The 21749-nt window shown below is 46.0% G+C and overlaps 1 protein-coding gene across 5 annotated transcripts in view; it reads right to left on the reverse strand.

Moving 5' to 3' along the window:
• Positions 1–21749, reverse strand: part of kyat3.1 (kynurenine aminotransferase 3, tandem duplicate 1) — a 63942-nt gene that overhangs the window by 16669 nt on the left and 25524 nt on the right. For all 5 annotated transcript variants that reach the window (XM_078560759.1, XM_078560761.1, XM_078560760.1 and 2 more), the window contains 4 exons: positions 17729–17860; positions 16780–16900; positions 14839–14915; positions 13963–14052 (listed from right to left, as the gene is read on the reverse strand). In XM_078560759.1, the coding sequence (XP_078416885.1) occupies positions 13963–14052; positions 14839–14915; positions 16780–16900; positions 17729–17860 (420 nt within the window). The remainder of the gene's footprint in view (positions 1–13962; positions 14053–14838; positions 14916–16779; positions 16901–17728; positions 17861–21749) is intronic.

Below are 21749 nucleotides of genomic sequence, written 5' to 3' on the forward strand. Positions count from 1 at the left end.
ATGGGTCTGCTCATACTGGGTTCTGCCACTAATGGATGTGTCATTGCATCATACGGTGCAGAAAGATCCCAGGTTCGACCATGGCCTGCACCGTGTTAGTTAATCCCATCCAAGGAGGCAGCAGTAGCACAGCTGCCTTGCGGTGCTGCAAGATGCCTGGGCCATATAGCTCCCTTTCCCCACTGCTCTCCAACCCTCCCCATCCAGACACATTCCTGTGGTCCAGCGGCCTGCTTACAATCCACTCCTCGCACAAAGAATAGTCAGGTGGACCAGGCAACAGAGGGTTGCCAACATATGCTCCGAAGTGTAAGCCACCTCCGTCAAGAAAGAAGGGAAGAAAGGGATCGCTGCAGGCCGAACAAATAAAATAAGAACAGCAACTTTTATTCAATTCATTGTGTTGTTGCTGTCAGTTCATTCACAGTCCATAGAATCCACCCTAGATTACCTTTTAAGACTGCATTTGCGTTGTGCATCAAAACCGAAACAAGATCCTAATTTAAAGAATTTCCCATGGTGGAGTTGAAGATCAGACAGAGAATACGATGTCTCTGATTTTTAACTTCGGTCATGTTTCGGGCACGTGGTGTGTTGGAAGCTCACCCACTGTTGCAGGAAATCAGACTGGGCCTGCTGCCCAACTCCAGTGGTGAATCCTTCACCCTGGAGCTCATCAGCTGGCACAAGGTAGCTGCTGGGTGGGGTTCCAGGGCAGGGAGGAGGCCCAAGATTTCCTTGTGGTGCTTAGGCGGATCTCATGGTCAGGAGCTGCTCATGGTCTCCCACAAGAGGAGAGGAACACACAGATCCCCTTTGTCCCAGATTGGACAGGCAGGTGAAGTTTAGCCACTTACCTTCCCAGATTTGAGTTAAAATTGCAGTTGGTCCCACTGGCAACACTGGGACCTGGCACAGAACCAAAAAGGACGCCACCCATTCTGGCCAAGCAGATTAAAATCACTGAGGGCAGGATCCTGTCAGCTCCAGTCTGGCTAAGTAACCCTGACATTTTAGCAGGGATTAAAATCACTCCTTGATGTCTTTTATACAGATGGAGGGGTTACAACATCTTTGAAACAAGAAAGAATGAGAGATATTGCTGAAATTACTCCCCCACCCACCACCAACTCCCCAACCACAATGCCCCCGCCTCTGCTCGAGCAACAAAAAGGTGAAAGTGGGAAGAGGACTAGAGTGAGGATAAGACATACCTGTCCTTTCACTGATCCTTACAGAATGTCTCATTGGGGAGTTGTGTGGTAGGGGAATGGGGAGGGGGGAAGGCTTATTTTAATGAGTGCAGGTTCTGATAGACCTCGCAGCCTGGGTTCAAGGTTGGTGCCATTACACATGCTGACCGCGTGGCAACAATTGAAGAATAAAAATCGGCTGCTCAAAGTGTTTCCCCAACTGGAGGAAAACGGTGAACTGGGCTTAATAATTACTTCCAGCAATTAATTTCAAAGTTCTGTGAAGTTTAGGAATGACTACCAAAGAGGGTCAATGACCGCAGTGGGTATCAGTAAAAGCCTGATCAGCATAGGAGAAAACTCCATTAATGCAACAGACGTTTAAAAGAAGTCCAGGCAAACTAGCAAAGAGCTTTAAACAGCCAGGGATTCTAAATTCCCCTTGCCAGAACAATCTGGGCACCTGAAGGGCCAGATCAGATCTGGAATTGGGCAATACGGAGGAAGAGATTTTTTTTAAGATTCAGAATTGCATTCAGATTAAGTAATAAGTTAGAGGTTGAACAAGTCAATACATTGCTGTAGTCTATTGGTGCAATTGCTGATGATATGATAACAAGACAAGACATTAGTGAAACTTTAGACAAATTCGAAGAGGTCTTCAAAGTTTTTGATAACTATTTTAATTTATGGAGTAACAAGATCTTAGAACGAGCCAAGTTTAATAAAAAGTTCCAGAAACCTGGTGAACCCGAGAATACCTTTATCAATGACCTGTATCGATTGGCTTAAGGTTGTGAATATAGTGATCTTAAATCTGAGCTGATATCAATCCGCATTGTAGTCAGGGTAACCAATGATATCCTTTCCAACCTACTGCACTTAAAGCAGACTTAACTTTGGAGAAGTTAGTCAGACAATCAGAGCTCTGTCAGCAAAACAGAGCCATACTAAGAGGGGAGGACAATCCATGGTTCAGAAAACTCCAATGATGGTACAGCTTATTAAACAAAAGAATGCCAAAGACACTCCAGGGGTAAAAGACATTATGGAACAAAAGCTCAAGATGCGAGTAAACCATGCCAGCACTGTGGCACCAAAAAGCTTCACAGGCACAAACAGTGTCCTACAAGCACTGCAGAATGCTTTCATTGTATAAGGTTGGGACACTTTGGACAGATGTGCAGAACTAAAACCTATAGATACACAGAGGATCATGAGAGAATCTTCGCACACATGGAAATCAATGAAATAGAGGAGTCCCACCAAGAAGAGGAACCACAATGTTTCCTAGGTGAGATCAAAGGTCCAAGATATACTTTCTGGAATGTGGACATTTGTGTCAAGGGATACTTCATTAATTTAAATTGGGTACAGGTGTAAGTGTCATAGACATGTCCGATAAAGAACCGTGGCTGGTAAAACAATGCCTGAAGCCATCTACAACTGAATTGCATGGCCCAAGAGGAATCAAGTTCCAGGTCAAAGGCACATTGCGAACAATGCTCCAATATAAGAACAAACAGATACAGGAAACATTATATGTGCTTCACTACCAAGAATTCTCCTGTCTGAGTCGAAAAGCCCGTGTCGACCTCAACCTCATCCAGAAGATCGAGGACGTCAACTAGCAAGGAGCTTGGTCTGACTTCAAACAAAATTTTCCAAAACTATTCACTGGGCTGGTGTGGCTGAACACTGAAAACAGCATAACACTGAGAAAAGATGCAAAACGTATGTGTCTATTCACACAAAGGAAGATACCGCATCCATTCAAGAAACAGGTCCAACTGCAACTTGACAAGATGACCAAGATGGGAGTCATCTGTCCCATCGCTCAGCCGACAGAATGGTGCTCCAAAATGGTTCTGGTTCCTAAACCAAACAGGTCCCTTCGCATCTCAACTCAACAATGCTGTGATGAGGGAAATCCACCCGATGTCCTTGGTGAACAACAGCTTGACCAAGCTCTCCAAAAGTACAGTGTTCTTGAAACTCGATGCCAACAGTAGCTTTTGATGAAAAATCTAAATTATTGACAACCTTTATTAGCCCATTTGGCAAAGTTTGCTTTAATCTTTTGCCTTTTGGCATAACCTCAATACTCGAAATTTTTCAGTGAACAATGTCTACCATCTTGCAAGAGCTGAGAGGCATGATCTGCCACATGGATGACATCCTTGTCCATGGAGCAACTGTCGAAGAACTTAAAACTGTCTTGAACTGCTTGCAGGAAGCAGGACTAACACTTAACGATAAGTGTGAATTCTCCAAAACGTCCATTAGATTTTTAAGCCATGTTGTGAGCAGCAAAGCATTATGGCAGATCCACAAAAGACAAAGGCCATCAGTGAATTTCTGATCCCGTCATCCATCAACGATTCCTGAGTATGATAAATCAATTGGCAAAATTCCTGTCGGACCTAGCGCAAGTCACAAAGCCCTCGAGACACCTACTGAAGAAGGCCCAAGCATGTTGTTGGGATGCACACCAGAAGCAAGCATTCCAACAGATTAAAGACATGCTGCTCTCACCAGATACCCTGGCTCACTACGACCCATCCCTACTGACCACAATCGCAGTAGATGCCTCATCTACAGGACTAGGGGCAGTCCTGTTTCAAGACCAACTGGTTAGGTGTCGCCAACCAGTCTATTATGCGTCTCAGGCGCTACCTGACACAGAAATTAGGTATGCAGTTATAGAGAAGGAAGCTTCATGTGGGCTTGTGAGAAATTCTCCTCTTATATTATCAGGCTGGAAATAGTCATCGAGATGGACCACAAGCCATTAGTCTCATTACTGGATGAAAAGGAACTCACCAGAATCCTCCTCAGAATCTGTTTGCGACTAACACTATCTCACAAGCGAAGCGCGTATGTCCAGGGCAAGCTACAAATGACAGCGGACACATTGTGCAGGGCCACAGTCGACCATCCCGCCATACAGGATGTTAACCTGGTCCTTAAGGTCGAGTACTATTCCCAGTTCATGACAACATAATTATCAGCGAGTTCCAAACATCTACAACATATACAACAAGAGCAAGTGTAGGATGAAGACTGCATCCACATCCATCAATACTCCATGCAAGGCTGGCCACAGCAGCCTCCTAGTGGGACAGTCATGAAAATATACTTTGGACTATGGAAACACTTCACTATAATTGATGATTTGCTTGTGTATGATGAATGGTTGGTAATCCCATCTCACTTCGACTAGAGATTCTGCAACAAATCCACTAAGGCCACATGGGCATTACAAAGTGCAGACATCACAAACCCAATCTGCAGTATGGTGGCTAGGAATATCAAGAGATATCAAAGAGATGATTTCACTCTGCCAGATGCTCGCGCTGCACGAACCAGTCCTGAGGGAGCCTCTTATCCCCACGCAGTTCCCTACCAGACCGTGGGAATCGTCTGGGAATGGATCTATTCCTCATCGTTGTCGGCTAATTCTCCAGGTGGATTGAGGTGAAACATTTACGCAACAACCACAGAGTTGGTCATTATGTCGGTGAAGGGAGCCTTCACAACACATGGCGGTGACCAGGCGGTGTCCGAAAATGGCCCACAATTCGAGAATGACTACTTCACCCATTTCATTGAGTTGAGGAGGAAGTTGCAACGAGGCTTCAGGGTAATTTAGGCAAGTTGTGTGTGTGGGCAAACACATGGCAGATGCAGTATAACGTGGATAAGTATAAAGTTATATGCTTTGGTGTGAAAAACAGAAAGACAGAGTATTATTTAAATGGTGATATATTGGAAAATGTGGATGTACAAAAGGGATCTGGGTGTCCTTAACACCAGTCAATGAAAGTAATCAGGTAGGTGCAGCAAGCAATTAGGAAGTCAAATGGTATGTTGGCCTTCATTGCAAGAGGATTTGAGTTCAGAAGTAGGGATGTCTTACTGCATTTATACAAGGCCTTGGTGAGACCACACCTGGAGTATTGCGTGCAGTTTTGGTCTCCCTACCTAAGAAGGGATATACTTGCCATAGAGGGAGTGCAGTGAAGATTCACTAGGCTGATACCGGGGATGGCAAGACTGTCGTATAAGAAGATATTGGTTCGGCTGGGCCTGTATTCACTAGAGTTTAGAAGAATGAGAGGGGATCTCATTGAAATGTATAAAATTCTAATAGAGCTAGACAGACTAGATGCAGGAAGGATGTTTCCCCTGGTTGGGGAGCCTAGAACCAGGGGCCACAGACTCAGGATACGGGACAAGCCACTTAGGACTGAGATGAGGAAAAATTTCTTCACTCAGAGGGTGGTCAACCTGTGGAATTCACAGAAGGCTGTGGAGGGCAGGTCAGTGAGTATATTCAAGAAAGAAATTGATAATATTTTGGATATTAGGGGCATCAAGGGGTATGGAGAGAAAACGGGAATATGGCGTTGAGATAGAGGATCAGCCATGATCATATTGAATGGCGGAGCAGATTCGAAAGGCCGAATGGCCTACTCCTGCTCCTAGTTTTTGTGTTTCTATGAGAACCACAGATTCCTACACCTCACCAGTTCCCTGAGGTATCCCTAATCCAACAGCAAGGCGGAAACCGTCTTATTAAACCCCCTATTAAAACCCTCTTGAAGAAGAACTTGGATTTTCCATTGGCATTTTTGACATACAGGTCTACTCTGCTGTATTGCTGATTGGCACTGTCAGGAGTTGCTGATGGGCATAAAGCTTCATAATCAGCTTCCCATGCTGCCCAAGAAATTAATCCCATGATTAGCAGTCCAGCACTACCAGAAGGTTCAGGATCAAGCAGAGTCCTACTGAAAACAACAAGCCTCTATTTATAAGGGGAAGGACTGCTCCAGACAACTACCCAGTCTGAACAAAGGAGACAAGATTGGGATCAGAGGCCTAGGCAGAGAAGGTGTCATCATTCAAAGGGATAACGAGCAACAACAGTCTTACCTGATACCTACCCCAGAAAGCACGATAAGAAGGAACAGGAGAAATCTTATCCTCATTCCTCAAGGAGAACCTTCCATTATATATTTGGAAGAACCAGGTGTTGAGAGCCAAACTGACATTGCAACTCTTACCGAAGACCAACAAGTCAGAGCAAAAAATCCCAAAGGGAGATAACTGATCTAACATGCCCCACAAGGACATGATCAGGAAGAGTCATGAAACCTCCAGACCTCTTAAACTTATGAAGTCAGAGACTTTTTTTTTGGGGGGGGGGGGCGGGGGGAAGGGGGAGTTGGGGAGGAGAGAAGAGGTAGTATGTAAATATAAAAAAAAAACAAAGACTTGGGGAAAGATGTAGTACTAGGGAGTTCAGGGCTGAAAGAGTTAATGTGTGGGACTGCAGAGAAACAGTACCGCCCACATAATGATGTAAGAGAGAGTCATATGACTAAGTCTGGAAGGAGAATGCTCATGGTTTAGACTGAGTAATACCTAGTCTTGTATGTCTTTAAATAGTCATGTTCATCTAATAAACAGTTATTGTTTAGACGTATCTCTGTCTCTGCAACCTCCCTTAGCCAGTCACAACCAACATACAACAGAGGAGTTGCAGGAGGCGTGAGGGAATCTGGAGGCTGCTTTACAGAAAAAGAGATTTGTATATGCAGGCATAAGACTGAATCCACCACAATAGTTTAAACAATAATTCAACAAAACTTACCTTTTATTTCCCTCAAAGCACAAACCCATCTGAAGGCCCCAGCACAAAGGATGCAATCATTGGTTGCACCACACAGTGACCAGAGCCTGCAATTGCAGCCAGGCTAAAAGCAGTGAGTTTTTTTGACATTTTATCAGATGTACTCAGGTTTAGAAATGAAATGCAGAGAGTTAGGGAGTCACAGGACCTTAATTGACAAACTGAACATTTCATTGCAGTGATGATCTTTATCCACAACAGCACCTATTGCCATAACAGGTACTGCAAGGAAATGTTTAATAATGAATTTTACCATAGGTAGAATCTGACAAAGTTTTCAATGCATTTGTCCTCGCTGAACATTTTCATGTAGATAGACATCTGAAGCAGTGCTGTAAACTAAGGGCTTTTTTGCAACAGCATACACTTCTCTGAACTTCAGCCTTGTGACTTGCTTTGCTTCCTATCAAACACTGAGTACTGTAAAACAGCCTTAAATTATGATAAAAGGTTTGTACTGAATGAAACTTCCAATAAGTTAACACAAAAATGGAGGCCTGATCTGAGGCACATATATGCACAGCAAATTTAAAATTGTACTACTTCTTCCAAATGGAACTTTCAGAATGATCTGCAGATCAGGATTTCCCAATCCCAAATGGAATGAGGATCCATCAGGACATGAGCTGCAGCACACATGCCAACCCAGGAAAATAGCAAAAGCCAACCAAGAATTTTGAACGTGGTTAAAAACTCCGGTTACAGGCGTAGCATGTAGTTACACTGCAAGCGCAATGGGATACAGAATCGTCATAACCTTTGCGAGTAGAGTGGAAGATTCATTGCATTTATTGACCTGACCATAGCGTTTGACCCAGTAAACCACAAAGCTTTGTGTTCCAAAGACTTGGATGTCCAAGAAACTGCATCACAATCCTGCAATTGCTTGACGTTGATGATATGACTGCAACTGTCTTGAGTGGGAGATCTGAAACAGACACCTTCAAAATCCTGACTGGGGTCAAGCAAAGCTGTGTGATAGCTCCCATACTATTTACAATCTGCCTGACAGTGGCAGTTCACCTCATCAAAGATCGACTGCCCTCTGGTGTCAGTATTAAATACTGCCTAGATGGAAAACTTCAACCTCAGTCACCTCTGTGCCAAAACTAAACTGACCACAATAGACAATCATGATCTACAGTTTGGAGATGACTACTGTTTTGTGGCAAACTCTGCACCAGATTTGTAAGCTAGTCTCCATCTCTTCAATTCGGCACACAAGTTAATTGGCCAATCCTTGAATTTTGCCAAAACAAAACTCACATGAACCCACACCTCCCATATATGTTGAAGGAGAGACTCTGGAATATGTTGAGCACTTCCCTTCCCCGGCAGCTATCTCTCTCAAAAGGCCTCATTGATGAGAAGATCCAACACTGGATCAGCTATGCCAGCTCAGACTTTTACAAACGACAGCAGTGAGAGTTGACAACAAAGACCTCCGCAAGTCAACTAAAGTCCTAGTGTACACGGCAATTGTCATCACGCTCCTGTACTGCAACAATAACTGGATTGAGCATCAGTGATACGTAAGAGCACCAGAGAAATTCCATCAGCATTGCCTCCGCTGCATCCTCTGGATTCAATGGGAGGACCAAACAAACACCAGTGTCCACCTTGAAGACAGCTCCACAAGCATTCAGGCAAAACTCCAACAAAATCAACTTCGATGGACTGGACACTGTGCCCGGATGGCCAAAGACCATCTCACTCACCAGGTCCTGGACTTAACTCTCAAATGACCAGCATTCCAGGGGAGGACAAAGAAAATGCTTCAAAGACACTCTGAAACTCTCCTTGAAGCATGACAGCATTGACCTTAATAAATGGGAGGAACTTGTTACCAATCGTTTAGATTGGCGACAACTTGTCCATCAAGCTGCATCACACTTTGGGTCACAACGTCTTAATGATGAGGCAGAGTGGTGCAGAGAAGAAAAGGAAAGGAAGCAAAACCTGCACTCCAGATCCCACTACCTCATGCGATGTCCTGCTAAATGCCTGTTCAGTCGGAGTAGACATTAACCTCAAATCGAGGGACCGCCAATGACGACAAGTGGAAGATTGTACCAATTATCTCTCATTTGCTATAAACAAATTGTAAAAATGCACCATCATTCTTAGTTACCAAATCTAAAATCCTTTACACAGTTGTGACATGAAGGTGCTCCCCAACTCACTCCATCAGTTGGCACCAGCCCTAAATCTAGCCTGACAATCTAGTGCAGTATTGAGGGAGTGCTGCATTATTGGAGGTTCAAAATCTCAGTTAAGGCTTTAAACTGACTTCTCATGTGCCGTCTCTGGTGGGTATTAAAGATCCAATGGCACTAATGGAAGAGCAGGAAGTTTTCCTGGTTTCCTGGCCAATATTTATCCCTCAACCAACAACATTAAAGAAACTGATTATCTGATCATTTGTCTCATTGCTGTTTAAGTGTGACCTCCTGAACTAGTTTTCAGCTGAGTTTCTCTAAAAGGTAACAGTGATGACACTTCATTTGTGAAGTGAGTTAGAGAAAGCGGTTATAAAAGAAAGTTCTTACTTTTAATTATCCACCCAGCTCAGTTCATGCTAGCACTCTTCATCACCCATCACACCCCACCCGGAATTGATATTGATACTGTTCATCTCTCCCCCTCTGTGCATGCTGGTATCCTTCAGTCTGTAACTCCCTCCTACCTACATAGTTCCTGTTGGTGTGATTCATCCCCCACCCTCTGCTTTCCTCAGGTGATATTGGCACCTTCTATTCCCTTTGTTCCATACTGGCAACATTTGTCCCTTTGCAGTTCCTGTATACACTCTCCCTTCAGCCCCCATTCACCCCCTTAGCACTGTCTCCTCCTCCAATTCCAACTTCACTATCATTACAGCATAGGGAGGTGACCATTCAGCTCATTGAGTCAGCGCTGGTTTTCTGTAGAGTAGGCGGTGGTGTAGTGATATTGTCACTGAGCTAGAAATCCAGGGTAATAGTCTGGGCACTGGGGTTTGAATCCCACCAGGGCAAATAGTGGAATTTGAACTCAAAATTTCTGGAATTAAAAGTCTAATGATGACCATGAAATCATTGTCAATTGTTGTAAAAACCCATCTGCTTCAATAAAGCCCTTTAGGGGGGGAAAATCTGTTGTCCTTACCCATTCTGGTCTACATGTGACTCCAGATCCACAGCAACGTGGTTGACTCTCAACTGCCCTCTGAAACACTAGCAAACCACTCAGTTGTGTCAAACTGCTAGAAAGTCAATAAGGAGTGAAACCAGATGGACCTTGCTGCATCGAAACTCCCCCCCTAACAGCACTGTGAGTGTACCTACACCACATCAATTGCAGTGGTTCAAGAAGGCAGCTCACCACCACCTTCTCAAGGGCAATTAGGGATGGGTAATAATGCTGGCATATCCCATAAATGATTTTTTTTTTAAATCAGTTAGTCCCATTCACCTACTCTATCCCTGTAGCCCTGTAAGTTTAAATCCCAAACGCAAATTCAATCATTCATCATCACCCTCGCCAGCAACGAGTTCCAAGTCATTATCACTCTCTGCGTAAAAAAGCTCTTCCTCATACCCCCATCTATCTCTTGCCCAAGACCATAAATCTGCAAGTCCTAATCCTAGTACCATCAGCTAATGTTTTTCCCTTTGTCTACCACGTGTAAATCTATTATAATCAGTACATCACTATCAAATCTCCCCTCAGTCTCCTTTGCTCCAAGGAGAACAACACCAGCTTATCCAACCTGACCTTGTAGCTAAAATCCCTCATCCCTGGAACCATTCTGCTAAATCTCCTGTGCATCCTATCAAGGACCTTCACATCCTTCCTAAATTGTGGTGACCAGAACAGGACACATTTCTCCAAATGTTGCCTAACCAGAGCTTTATAAACTTCCTACTTTTGTACTCAATACCGCTATTTATGAATCCAAAGGTCCCATATGCATTGCTAACCACTCTGTCAAAATGCCCTGCCACCTTCAAAGATCTATGCACATGAACTCCAGGTCCCTCTGTCCCTGCACAATGCTCTCAGAGGGATGAAATGCTGATTCGGGCAGGGAATTTTATGATTAGCTTTTCAAGAGAATGTCGAGGAGCCCAAAGCTTTGTTTCATTTCTCTGTTCAACAGATGGTAGAAGAGGGAGTGGCACTGATAAGGAACAGAGAACAAGCACTTTTTTTAAAAAAGTGCATGCAAATGAACATTTGATTGTGCCCATTACACATCTGGGAAGGACAAGGTTCAGTTTGTACAGTAAGATTTCCAAGTTGATAGCAACCAGATTGCTGCTCATTTCTGCAAATGTACAAATAGAGCAATCACTTCTGTAAGAAAAAGTAGAAATATGAATAATTGAGAACCCTACACATATGTTAGTTCACCGTTACAACCTAGGCTTGAGCTCAGTTGAGACACGTGCCCATGCTCAACCTCACTTTTAAAAAAAATTAATTCTTGGGATGTGGATGTTGCTGGCTAGGCCAGCATTTATTGCCCATTCCTAATTGCCCTTGAGAAGATGATGGTGAGCTGCCTTCTTGAAACACTGCAGTCCATGTGGTGTAGGTACACTCACAGTGCTGTTAAGGAGGGAGTTCCAGGATTTTGACTCAGCGACAGTGAAGGAACGGCGATATATTTCCAAATCAGGATGGTGAGTGGCTTGGAGCGGAACTTCCAGGTGGTGATGTTCCCATGAGTCTGCTGCCCTTAACCTTCTGGATGGTAGTAGTTGTGGATTTGGAAGGTGCTGTCTAAGGAGGCTTGGTGAGTTCCTGCAGTGCATCTTGTAGATGGTACACATTGTTGTCACCATGCGTCGGTGGGGGAGGGAGTGAATGTTTGTGGATGGGGTGCCAATCAAGCGGGCTGCTTTGTCCTGGATGGTGTTAAAGCTTCTTGAGTGTTGTTGGACCTGCACTCATCTAGGCAGCTTTCAGGTGTCATTTGTGAAATGATTCTTTGTAGAGACTTGACCCAGTCCCTGTGAAAATAGCTGCAGCCCATAAATCGGAAGTTTTACTGACAAGTGACAACAAAGACGGCTAAACAGGGGGAACAGAGGAAAATCAATATTCCAACAAAAAGGGTTCTCTAATCCAATGGATCTATTTTTGCTGTTCCACTACTTGAATACAATTAATCAAAAATGTAATTTTAAAAACGAATTCATGAACCGTAACTTCCAAGTTCCCCAGTGTCGGACTGTGGTGGGGGTGGTGGGGGGCGGGGGGTACCCAAAAGATGCAGCGGGGAATCCCCTTTGGAAGTTCACAGGTAAGGTTTACATGGTAATTGCCCAGTAGTGCAAGCTTTTCCTGGGCAATTGCCCTGCACTGGGAATCATCCAAAAATGCGATTTAAAACACATTGGATGGTTCCAAATGGGTTACACCAATATTACCCAGAAAACGTTAGAAGAATCAAAACCACTTCTAACTTCTGGTAACTATTGTGCAGATGCAGACCAACACCCCCAGGCCTTCCCCCACCACCCAACCACCCAGGGGTCTCCCCCCAGCTACCCCACTCACAGGACTCTCTCACCCTCCTAACTCCCCCAGGAGTCTCCCACTACTACCCCTCCATGGGATTCCCCCCACCCACACGGGACTCCTTCCCCACCCAACAGGCCCTACACCCCCCCCCCACCCCCCCAACCAACCCGAGGCCCGACACCCTCCCCAGCTAATCTCTGACCCTCCCCCTGATCTCCGATCCCCCGACCCCACCCGATCTCCGATTTCCACCCCCCCCCCCCCCCCCGCCCCCCCCTCCACCCCCCACCAAATCTTATCCACTTACCTTAGACACTGACCTTCTCCCTGGCCTGTCAAAAACCTTTACATTTCAATGGACCTTTAAACCTATCCGGTTTATGGCAGCTGGTGCTGTGTAAAGAAAAGGGATGTGGTCTCCTTCTCTTCGACCTTCCTAGACTTCGACCCTGGGCCTCTAGGATGTGTTACACTGCCCGGATCTTGCCCGGCCTGAGCTGGAAGGTCAGACGAGATAGGAAAGAAAAAAATGTGATGTAAGTAATTGAGCACGGAGTGGCAATCCGTCACTGATTGCCACCCTGAGGAAGTTCAGGCCCCATGAGTGCATTTCGAAAGCACGTGTCAGTGAACTAACAGTGACAGAACGCGATCAAAAACTTACCCCAAGCACTGGGGTCAGCTGCATGGGGAGTCAGTTAAAAATGTCACATGCCAACATTGCGGCATCGGTACAAACTTCATTCAAAAACAACCGAAACAAATCAAACAAAACCAAAAGCTGTGCAGCCCAGTGGTACCAGGCAGCGGGAAGCTAGCTTCACGGCCGGGGATCCTGTTTCTCAGCTGCACTGTTACGGGGATTCAACTCCTGTACCAGCTGAGGTCATCCACGCCTTCTCAACCTCACTCCTCCCCTGAGGTGTGGTGACCCTTAGGTTAAACTCCCCACCAGTCGTCTCTCTCTCTCTCTAATGAGAGAGAGCAGCCTATGGTCCTCCAGAACTATGGCGACTTTCACTTTTCACTTCATAAGGGAGGTGCTGAGCAGCCACTTACAGAGCTGCAGCGGGCAAGGTCTGGAACCCAACAAGGCAGCCGACAACTTTTTTTAAAAAGCACAGGGAGAAACTTGGCAGTGCCACCCAGAAGCTGAACGTTTTATTGTAGACAGAATTTGGCTGCAGAGTAAAAAGATCCCAAATGCTTGTGGCTGTTTCCTTGGTTGGTTGATATTGGAACAACCCATCTGTACAACATCTAAAAAGTATCAGTGGCTAATAAAAGCTAAACATTCATGCATTCACAAACAGATTCAATAGTAACTTTCAAATGGGGAATGGATAAATAATTATCAGGAAGTGGGGAATTGTAGGGCTATGCATAGCGAGCAAGCGAATGGGACTAATTGGATAGCTTTTTCAAAGAGCTGGCAACACAGGGACTGTAGGCTGAATGGCCTCCTTCTGTGCTGGAGTCTCCTATGTTTAACCTGTTCAAGCACTGAGTACTGGTTGTTTTCTGAAGCAGTTGCTAATTAAAAGAGATTCACCCTCCTACCTGAACAGGGGTGCAGCAAGTATAAATGGTGTTCTGTTGAACAGTCTGCAGATGTTTTATCAGGTGTTCTGGACCAATAGACCAACCAAGCTGCCAGAGGGGATAAAAAGCCACAGCATAAATAATTATTCTATTCGTTCTGTACAAACTAAGCATTACATTTTTAGAAAAGAAAAAAAGATTTGCTTTTAGATAGCACCTTTCACAGCCTCAGAATGGCCCAAAGTCTTTTACAGCTAATTACGTATTCTGAAGTATCGTCATTCTTTGATGTAGGAAACTTAGTGCATGACAAGATCCCACAAGCAGCAGCATGACAATGACCAGATAGTCTGTTTTTAGTGACGCTGATTGAGGGAGAAATATTGGCCAGGACACTGGCCATCCTGACCAAGGCCTCTTTTCCTGGGTGGGAAGAGGTCGGATATTCAGGGAGGGGTCCTGACAGGATCCCCCTTGCCTGATTTTGGGTGGGATAACAGATGAAAATGTGCCCCAAGCCAGTGGGCCATTTTAAGGGAGGGGGGCATCATGGCCAATCCCCCTGTTCTTCTTCGAAATAGTGCTGGGGGATTGTTCTCATCCACGAGAGCCTTGCTTTATTGCTTTATCAAAAGACAGCAACTCAGACAGTGCAGCACCCACTCAGTACTGCACTGGATTTGTTTCGATTTTGTTCAAGCCTTTGGGGGGGGTCTCGAACCCACAATCTTTTGACACAAAGGCAAGAATACTACCCGCTGAGCCACGGCTAAATGAGCAGAGGCTTTATTTCTGCAGATACCAGCTGAAGGAGATTTTACATGGCACGTTACATAATGAGCTGCTCACTCTTAGTTTAAAACAAACAAATAGATAAATTCATAAAATTCTCACCTTCCAGCCAGTTACGCTAAATGTTTTGCCAGCACTTCCTATGGTAATGGTCCTCTCCCACATTCCCGGCAAAGTGGCTATGGAAGTGAAGGGAAGAAAATATATCAGATGAAAACAATTGGTCACATAACACTGCTCATGTTAGAGAGCTAAGCAACATAAGTACACATCAGCAAAGTGAAAACACAAGGGACTCAAAATAGGTCAGCTTGTCGAGGCAAAGTGTGGATGAACCACAGGGAGATGTGGCTGTAGTGCCTGTTCCTGATCACTATCCAGTGGTCTTGTGTTTGAAAGTTAGTGAAGGATCAAGCTTGGCCATGATGCCCCCCCAATTAAAATGGCCCACTGGCCTGGGGCACATTTTCATCTGTTATCCCACCCAAAATCAGGCAAGGGGGATCCTGTCAGGACCCCTCCCTGAATATCCGACCACTTCCCACCCAGGAAAAGAGGCCTTGGTCAGGATGGCCAGTGGAAGTGTTTCCTCTACAAGGTAAGGGCAGGAAGAGGGAAATCAAGCCCTTGTTGTCTGGGCTAGTTGTGAAAATTGACTGTCTGGATGAGGTACCAGAGGGCAGAGGGCAATTAGTACCCCTTGAAATGTAACCCACCATGAATCAACAGCTTCAGGAGAGAAAGCTAGGAGGAAAGATACAAAGAGCAAACCCACTCAAGGAAAAGGTTTAAACATTTAACTGTTGCGTGTTAAATAGGAAAAGGCTAGCAGGCGGGAACAAGGTTATTAATGATTTTTGACAAGGGCAGCAAGTTTAACGTATTCTGGCTACAGTATTGCAAATGTTATAAAGATGCAGATTAAGTAACAGTCCATGTTTTTTCTTTGGGAAAGATTGATGCGAATTCTGTGGAAAAATACCAATGTATTTTATTTAAAGTTCAGCTATTTCATTTTCCATTCCCTTAGCCAGCATTGACTACTACACTGCCATTGTTCCAGATTAGTTAAGGCACCGTACCAAGCTCAATGTCATTCATGGTGAAAAAGGGAGCTTAACAGTGACTGCAAGGTTAAAACGTCCACAGAATTCGCATCAATCTTTCCCAAAGAATAACCCCGAGGTATTCTTGTAAATGGAGCTGTCAAATCAGACCAGAACTGTGAAGTGCAGGTTCAGGTCATGGAACTTACCTCTTATAGTCAGTATTGAATCCAGGAGGCTGGGCAGAACCAAGGCAAAAAGAGAAAGTATTTCATATCCATAATGGGGGCGGGAGGGGGGGGAGAAAATGTAACCGAGTAGAAACTCATGTCAATGGCTATAGTGAAAGATCCATTTGGATGATATAGCCACACAATCACCATTCATTAAAGTGGGGACTGGCAACCTTGTTGGTCTCTGATGAAGACACGGCTCAAGGGCAGCCAGAACACATTGTCATCTATCTAGACCTCAGCTAGCAGACCCATTGTAGTGAGTCTTGAGCAAACTTTAAAACGATTCCCACTAAATCTTCTTGGCGCGGAGGCAGTATTGATGAGAACACTTCTTCACCTACACAGAGCAGTCTGAACCTCAGCGGGTTTATAGGAACCGTTCTTTATATCGGTTAGCAAAAGGTATGAATTCCTGTCCTCTCTCTCTCTCTCCGAGCCTCTTGAAAAGCACTAGCATCTATACAAAGCCTTTAACATAGGATAACGTCGCAAAGCTCTACACAGGAGTGCAATCAGACAGGAACTGATACTGAGCAGAAGGAGGAGCTATTAGGACAGGTGACTAAGTGTTTGCTTAAAGATGTAGGTTTTAAGGAGTGCCTTACAAAGGGGAGAGTGAGGTAGAAAAGTTTAATGAGGGAATTCCACAGAGAAGGGCCCACATGGCTGACTGAAGCATTGCTTTCAGGATGTGTGCTCATACCAGTACAGGCCCATCTTCTCTGGTGACCTTTTCAATAAGCTGACATGTTCAGTATTACCTATTTTGATGTGCTTATGTCCACTGTACACGAGCCACTCATACACCTCATCACTGATGCAGAGAACATCATGCTTAATGCACAGGTCTGCGATTATCTTCAGTTCTTCCATTTTAAATATCTAAACACGTAAACCAAAGTTCATTAGAATACAAAAGAGTTGCCTAGCCAAAGCGGTAATTTGGCCAATTTTTTATTTAGGTGGTGAGGTTAATTAAAAATAAATTCCCTCTTTATAAAAAGCTGCAAAAAACAGGCTTAAAAAGAAAGCAGTCAAGTGGCACACAAAATTGCTCGGTTCTAATCACAATGTTCATCCCAGCCCATTAAAACAAACAGGTTACTGACAGCATTGCAATCGGATAGCCTGTGCAAATTTGTTTATCAATAAACCACTCGGGCCTTGCATCATCATCATTTTTATTTTGAAATGCAGTAACGCACACAAAACCTCTTCCCTTTCTTTGATTTGATGAGGTACAGCAACACTTGATAATACAGCTTTAAACGGAAGTTATGACATTTTCAGAAACCAAGAAGCACGCAATGTAGATTAAAAAAAACATAGTAAACATCCAGGATTTAAAGAATCAGAGAAAAAACACAAAGCCTTGCATTCAGCCTTCATCCACAATGCCAATTGAATCATTAGATGTGTTATAGCCTATAAAATACTCTGAGGAATCTATTAATTCTCTGTGCAACTCAATATGCAATTTAATAATAATTGACTTCTTCTGGTTGAACTATTTCCCTTAAATGCATGAGGGCATCTTCAATTCTACAAATGTAAAGGAGTTCTGCTGGCTGCTGATCAGTGTTGTTTGATTTATTTTTAAATTCAAAGCTCTTGCTTTTGGCGCAGTCCATGCAAATCCTGTGATCTGATAGATTGAAATTTGATGCCTAACCTTTCAAAAAATCAAAAGGTTAGACTTTGAATCCTTACCTTGCCCAATGGATTATTGGGCGTGTTAATGATTATTGCTTTAGTCCGGGAATTAAATTTACTAGCAAGTTCTTCTTCGTTGAGCTTCCAATCTCCACTGTCGCTCACGCCTTGCTCAGCGTTTTCTTGTACCTTTAACAAAGACGCAAACAGCACATTTGACCTTTCCACCAGATATCCTAGCATTTACAATAAAGGAATGGTGCGAAATATTTAAGACTGTAAGAAACAGGAGCAGAAGTAAACCATGTGGCCCCTCCAGCATACTCTGCCATTCAAGATGACCATGGCTGATCTTCTCCCTCAACTCTACTTTTCTGGCTGCTCCCCAAATCCCTCAATTTCCTAGGAGAGGATTTCCCCTGCGGAATGATCATTTGGGGTTGTGAGGCAGCAACGGCAAGTGTCGAGTGGAGACTCTGGAGGAACAGCCCTGGGATTGGCACCGAGGCTCCATTAAATGCGCGTTCATGATTCTTAGCAACGAGGCCCCATCCGGTTCTTTGGGCTGAATTGTCCCAGATTTGCACTAAGTGCGGTAGCGGGTGGGAAAAACTATGTTTTACCCACTGGCTGCAATGGTGGCTTCTCACACCATGTCGTCCCAATCCCACCACATTAACTATGCATTTCTGGGAAACACACCATTTCCATGGCGGGCAGGGTCTCATTCACCCACCATGCCATCACCTCACTGCTTCCTCACGTCGGGCACCATATTTAAAGTGCATCCACGTGCACACCTCTCAGTGTTTCCAGCCCAGGACTGCTGCAGAGAAGTCCTGGCCCCGAAAGGCAAGAAGGCTGCAGCTCCCCACCCCAGGTTTAGTGACATGTCCCTCGAGTGCCTTTTGGATGCTATGGGGGCCTGCCATTAGGTCCTCTACCTCCTCCTTGGCCGCAGGAGGGCCAGCAACATCACCAATCCAGCTTGGGAAGTGGTGGCAGCGGTGGTTAGTGCCAATGCCCTGCGAAAAAGGATGAATGATCTCCTCCATTCCACCAGGGAAAGTCACTCTTCTCATCACCCTCAACTCACACACTCACCAAAACCCCCATCACACATCCACAGGGCCCTCACTCATTGCTGGTTCAAGGGACATCGCCATTCACTCCCTCACACACCTTCACTGTCCTCATCCCGTCGTGGGACCACTAATCATCCATACGTGCCAGGCATACTTATCATCTGGCCTGGCAGGCATCATGCTTAACTCTCTCTACCTCTATTCGTGCAGGACAAGCTGGCACACAAGGGGGAGAGGTTGCAGACTGGTGGAGGAATGCCTGAAAAAAAGGTCCTCACGGATTTTGAAAATAGAGCCATCCAGCGAGGACCTGGACCCTTCTCGTGCTGGCGGTGAGGTCGGCGCTGCTGTACCAAGTGAGGATCCAGCAGTGCAACATCCATCAGACAACCATGCTGTGAGTGATGTGTCCTCTTTCACAGGCCACTGCCATGGACTAATTATCTCCCCTTGCTTTCACAGGCACATCTGCCAAACAGCCCACAGAGTCCTTGACCCAGGGCCTCCAATCAAGCCCCGAAGAAACCTCTGAAGAGGAGTGTGAAGGTACCTTCATGAAGACCCGTCACAGCGCTCACCCGCACCCTCCGCCAGCGCAGAGACACACACCTCGGTGGGATCTAATTCTAGAGTGGCCTTGGGGGTCACAATCTACTGAGCACATCGCACTGTCTGATCCACAGCAGGCAGCGGCAGGGACTTCCTAGATCTCTGGAACACAGAGGACTGCTGGAGGCCAGAAATCTGCTGAGTCTGAGCCAGGTGACGGGCCTCTGGACTCAGTCATATGTCAGTTGCTGGAACTGCAAAGGTAAACTCGGAATATCAGGAAGGGATGTCCGCTACATTCCTCAGATTGCAAGGCACGATGGAGGAGTCCGTCCACCTTCAGGCTGAGGCGATAGTGCCAGCATGCCATTGCACCGAGGTCAACACTGATAGGATGGCAGCCACTATGGAGACCTTGGTCCAGGACATCGGTCCTGCACTGTTGTGCAGGATGAACTCCATTGCTGACGCCATACTTGGCCTCCAATAGTGTCAACATAAAAGGGGTGCGGGGCAGCTCAATCTCACTCCAGCTAACCCTTCTCCTCAAGGTGTCAGCCAGGAGCCCTCAGGCACCCATAGGGAGGAGGATCAGCAGGTGCACACCCGGGGCCATCCATCCAGGTGACTCAGGGAGTGTCTGGCCCATCCGAATCCCCTCTTCCTGTGACCCCATGCAGCTCCAGCGGCCGAGGAGGGTGCCACTGACGCACAGCAGGACCTTGAAAGCAGGCCGGGGCCCTCCAGGTCTTGGCCCTCCAGAGGACGCCTGTCAAGGTCATCACAGACAGGGCATAGCAGTCAGCAGGCTGCCTCCACCCCCGCATGGATGTTGGGGGAGCAGAGTTAGGAAGGTTAGGAAGATGTAGTTGCATAGCCTGGGCATGGGTGTTAATCACTTGTACATAATGTTCACTATTGTAAATAAATATTGTAAATGAACTCCCAAGGATGTCTCCTTGCCTATGGCTCCTTGTTCTGATCAGTAATGTTCGTGTGCAAGATAAAGGCAGATGTCTCAGTCCAGGGCCCCTTTCCTGTGCAGTGTGTAACCTTCAGACCAAAGTGACTGTCTGGCCTCACACTCACTGGACACATTACAGACGCCTGCACCTCGATGGTGCTTGTCATTGCTGCCAGAATGTCGTAGGCAGGGGCCGCCATCATTCTCTCTGTGTGCTCTCTACATCTTTGAGGTGGGGCTGGCCCCTCCATTTCTTCAGCATCTGTGACCAGTGACGGTGTGCTCTTGAAGGGGTCAGGTACTGAAGGCTGACAAAGGATCAGATGCATTTAAAGATTCACGGTTGCATCTTATGATATGACCCTGATCACAAGGCGTAAGCGAGCTGCCCACGGCCAGGCAGGAGTCAGACATTTACAGAGGTAATGTGACCATCTACGGAGTGTCCTCACTGCCGTCATTATCCTCCACAAATCTAACTGCTATGAGGGCTTCCCAAGCGCACCTGCCTCATCTGGCCAATGCGATGGCCTCATCACCTTCATTGTCCCCTTCGAGGGCTCCTCACCCTCATCCTCGTCTACATCCTCCTCATCAGAGGAGACCTCCAGCTCCTCCATCTCTGCTCCTCGTTACAACCATGCACTGCAAAGGGCGCAGCAGGCGGCGACGATGTGTGGACTATATTGCAGGGCTCCACCAGACCAGTCCAGGCACCGGAATCTCATTTTCAGCACCCAATGGTCTGCTCCATCAAGGTGTGAGTTGCAGCATGAGCCTCATTGTTCCTTCACTCTGCTGCAGTCTGAGGCGACTGCACGGGCATCATCAGCCACGATCTTTGCGGGTAGCCCTTGTCCCCGGGAAGCCATCTCTGCAGCCTCTGTGGACCCTGGAAGACTTTAGGGATCTGAGGCTGACTGAAAATATAGGCATCGTGGACACTCCCTGGAAACCAAGCGCAGACCTGCAGGATATGTTCATGGTGGTCGCCCACCAGCTGCACATTCAGCGAATGGAAGCCCTTGCGGTTGGCATAGTTGACCACTTGTTGCGATGGAGATCACAAGCGACAGAGATCTGGGCACCATCTGAAGGCAGTTGATGTCACCCTGCACCTGTGGGAAAACTGAGATATGGGCAAATCCAATTGCTCTGGCATCCTGGCTTGCCTGGTCCCAGGCAAAATGCACAAAGTTGTGTGCCTTCGCGAAGATGGCATCCGTTACCTCATGGATGCCTTTCTCGGTGGAGGCTTGTGATATCCCACAGAGATCACGTGTGGAGCCCTGGAAAGAGCCACTGGCATAAAAAATTGAGCACCGAGGTCACCTTCACAGCCACTGGCAGTGGATGCCCTCCATGTCCCTGTGGCACCAAACCCTGCAGTAGCTGGCAGATGTGACTGAGCAGTTGCCTACACATGTGCAGTCTTCGGCGACACTGGTGCTCGGTTATCTGCAGGAATGAAAGGTAGATC

Source organism: Cetorhinus maximus, chromosome 17, assembly GCF_964194155.1.
Source record: "Cetorhinus maximus chromosome 17, sCetMax3.hap1.1, whole genome shotgun sequence".
Classification (NCBI taxonomy): Eukaryota; Metazoa; Chordata; class Chondrichthyes; order Lamniformes; family Cetorhinidae; genus Cetorhinus; species Cetorhinus maximus.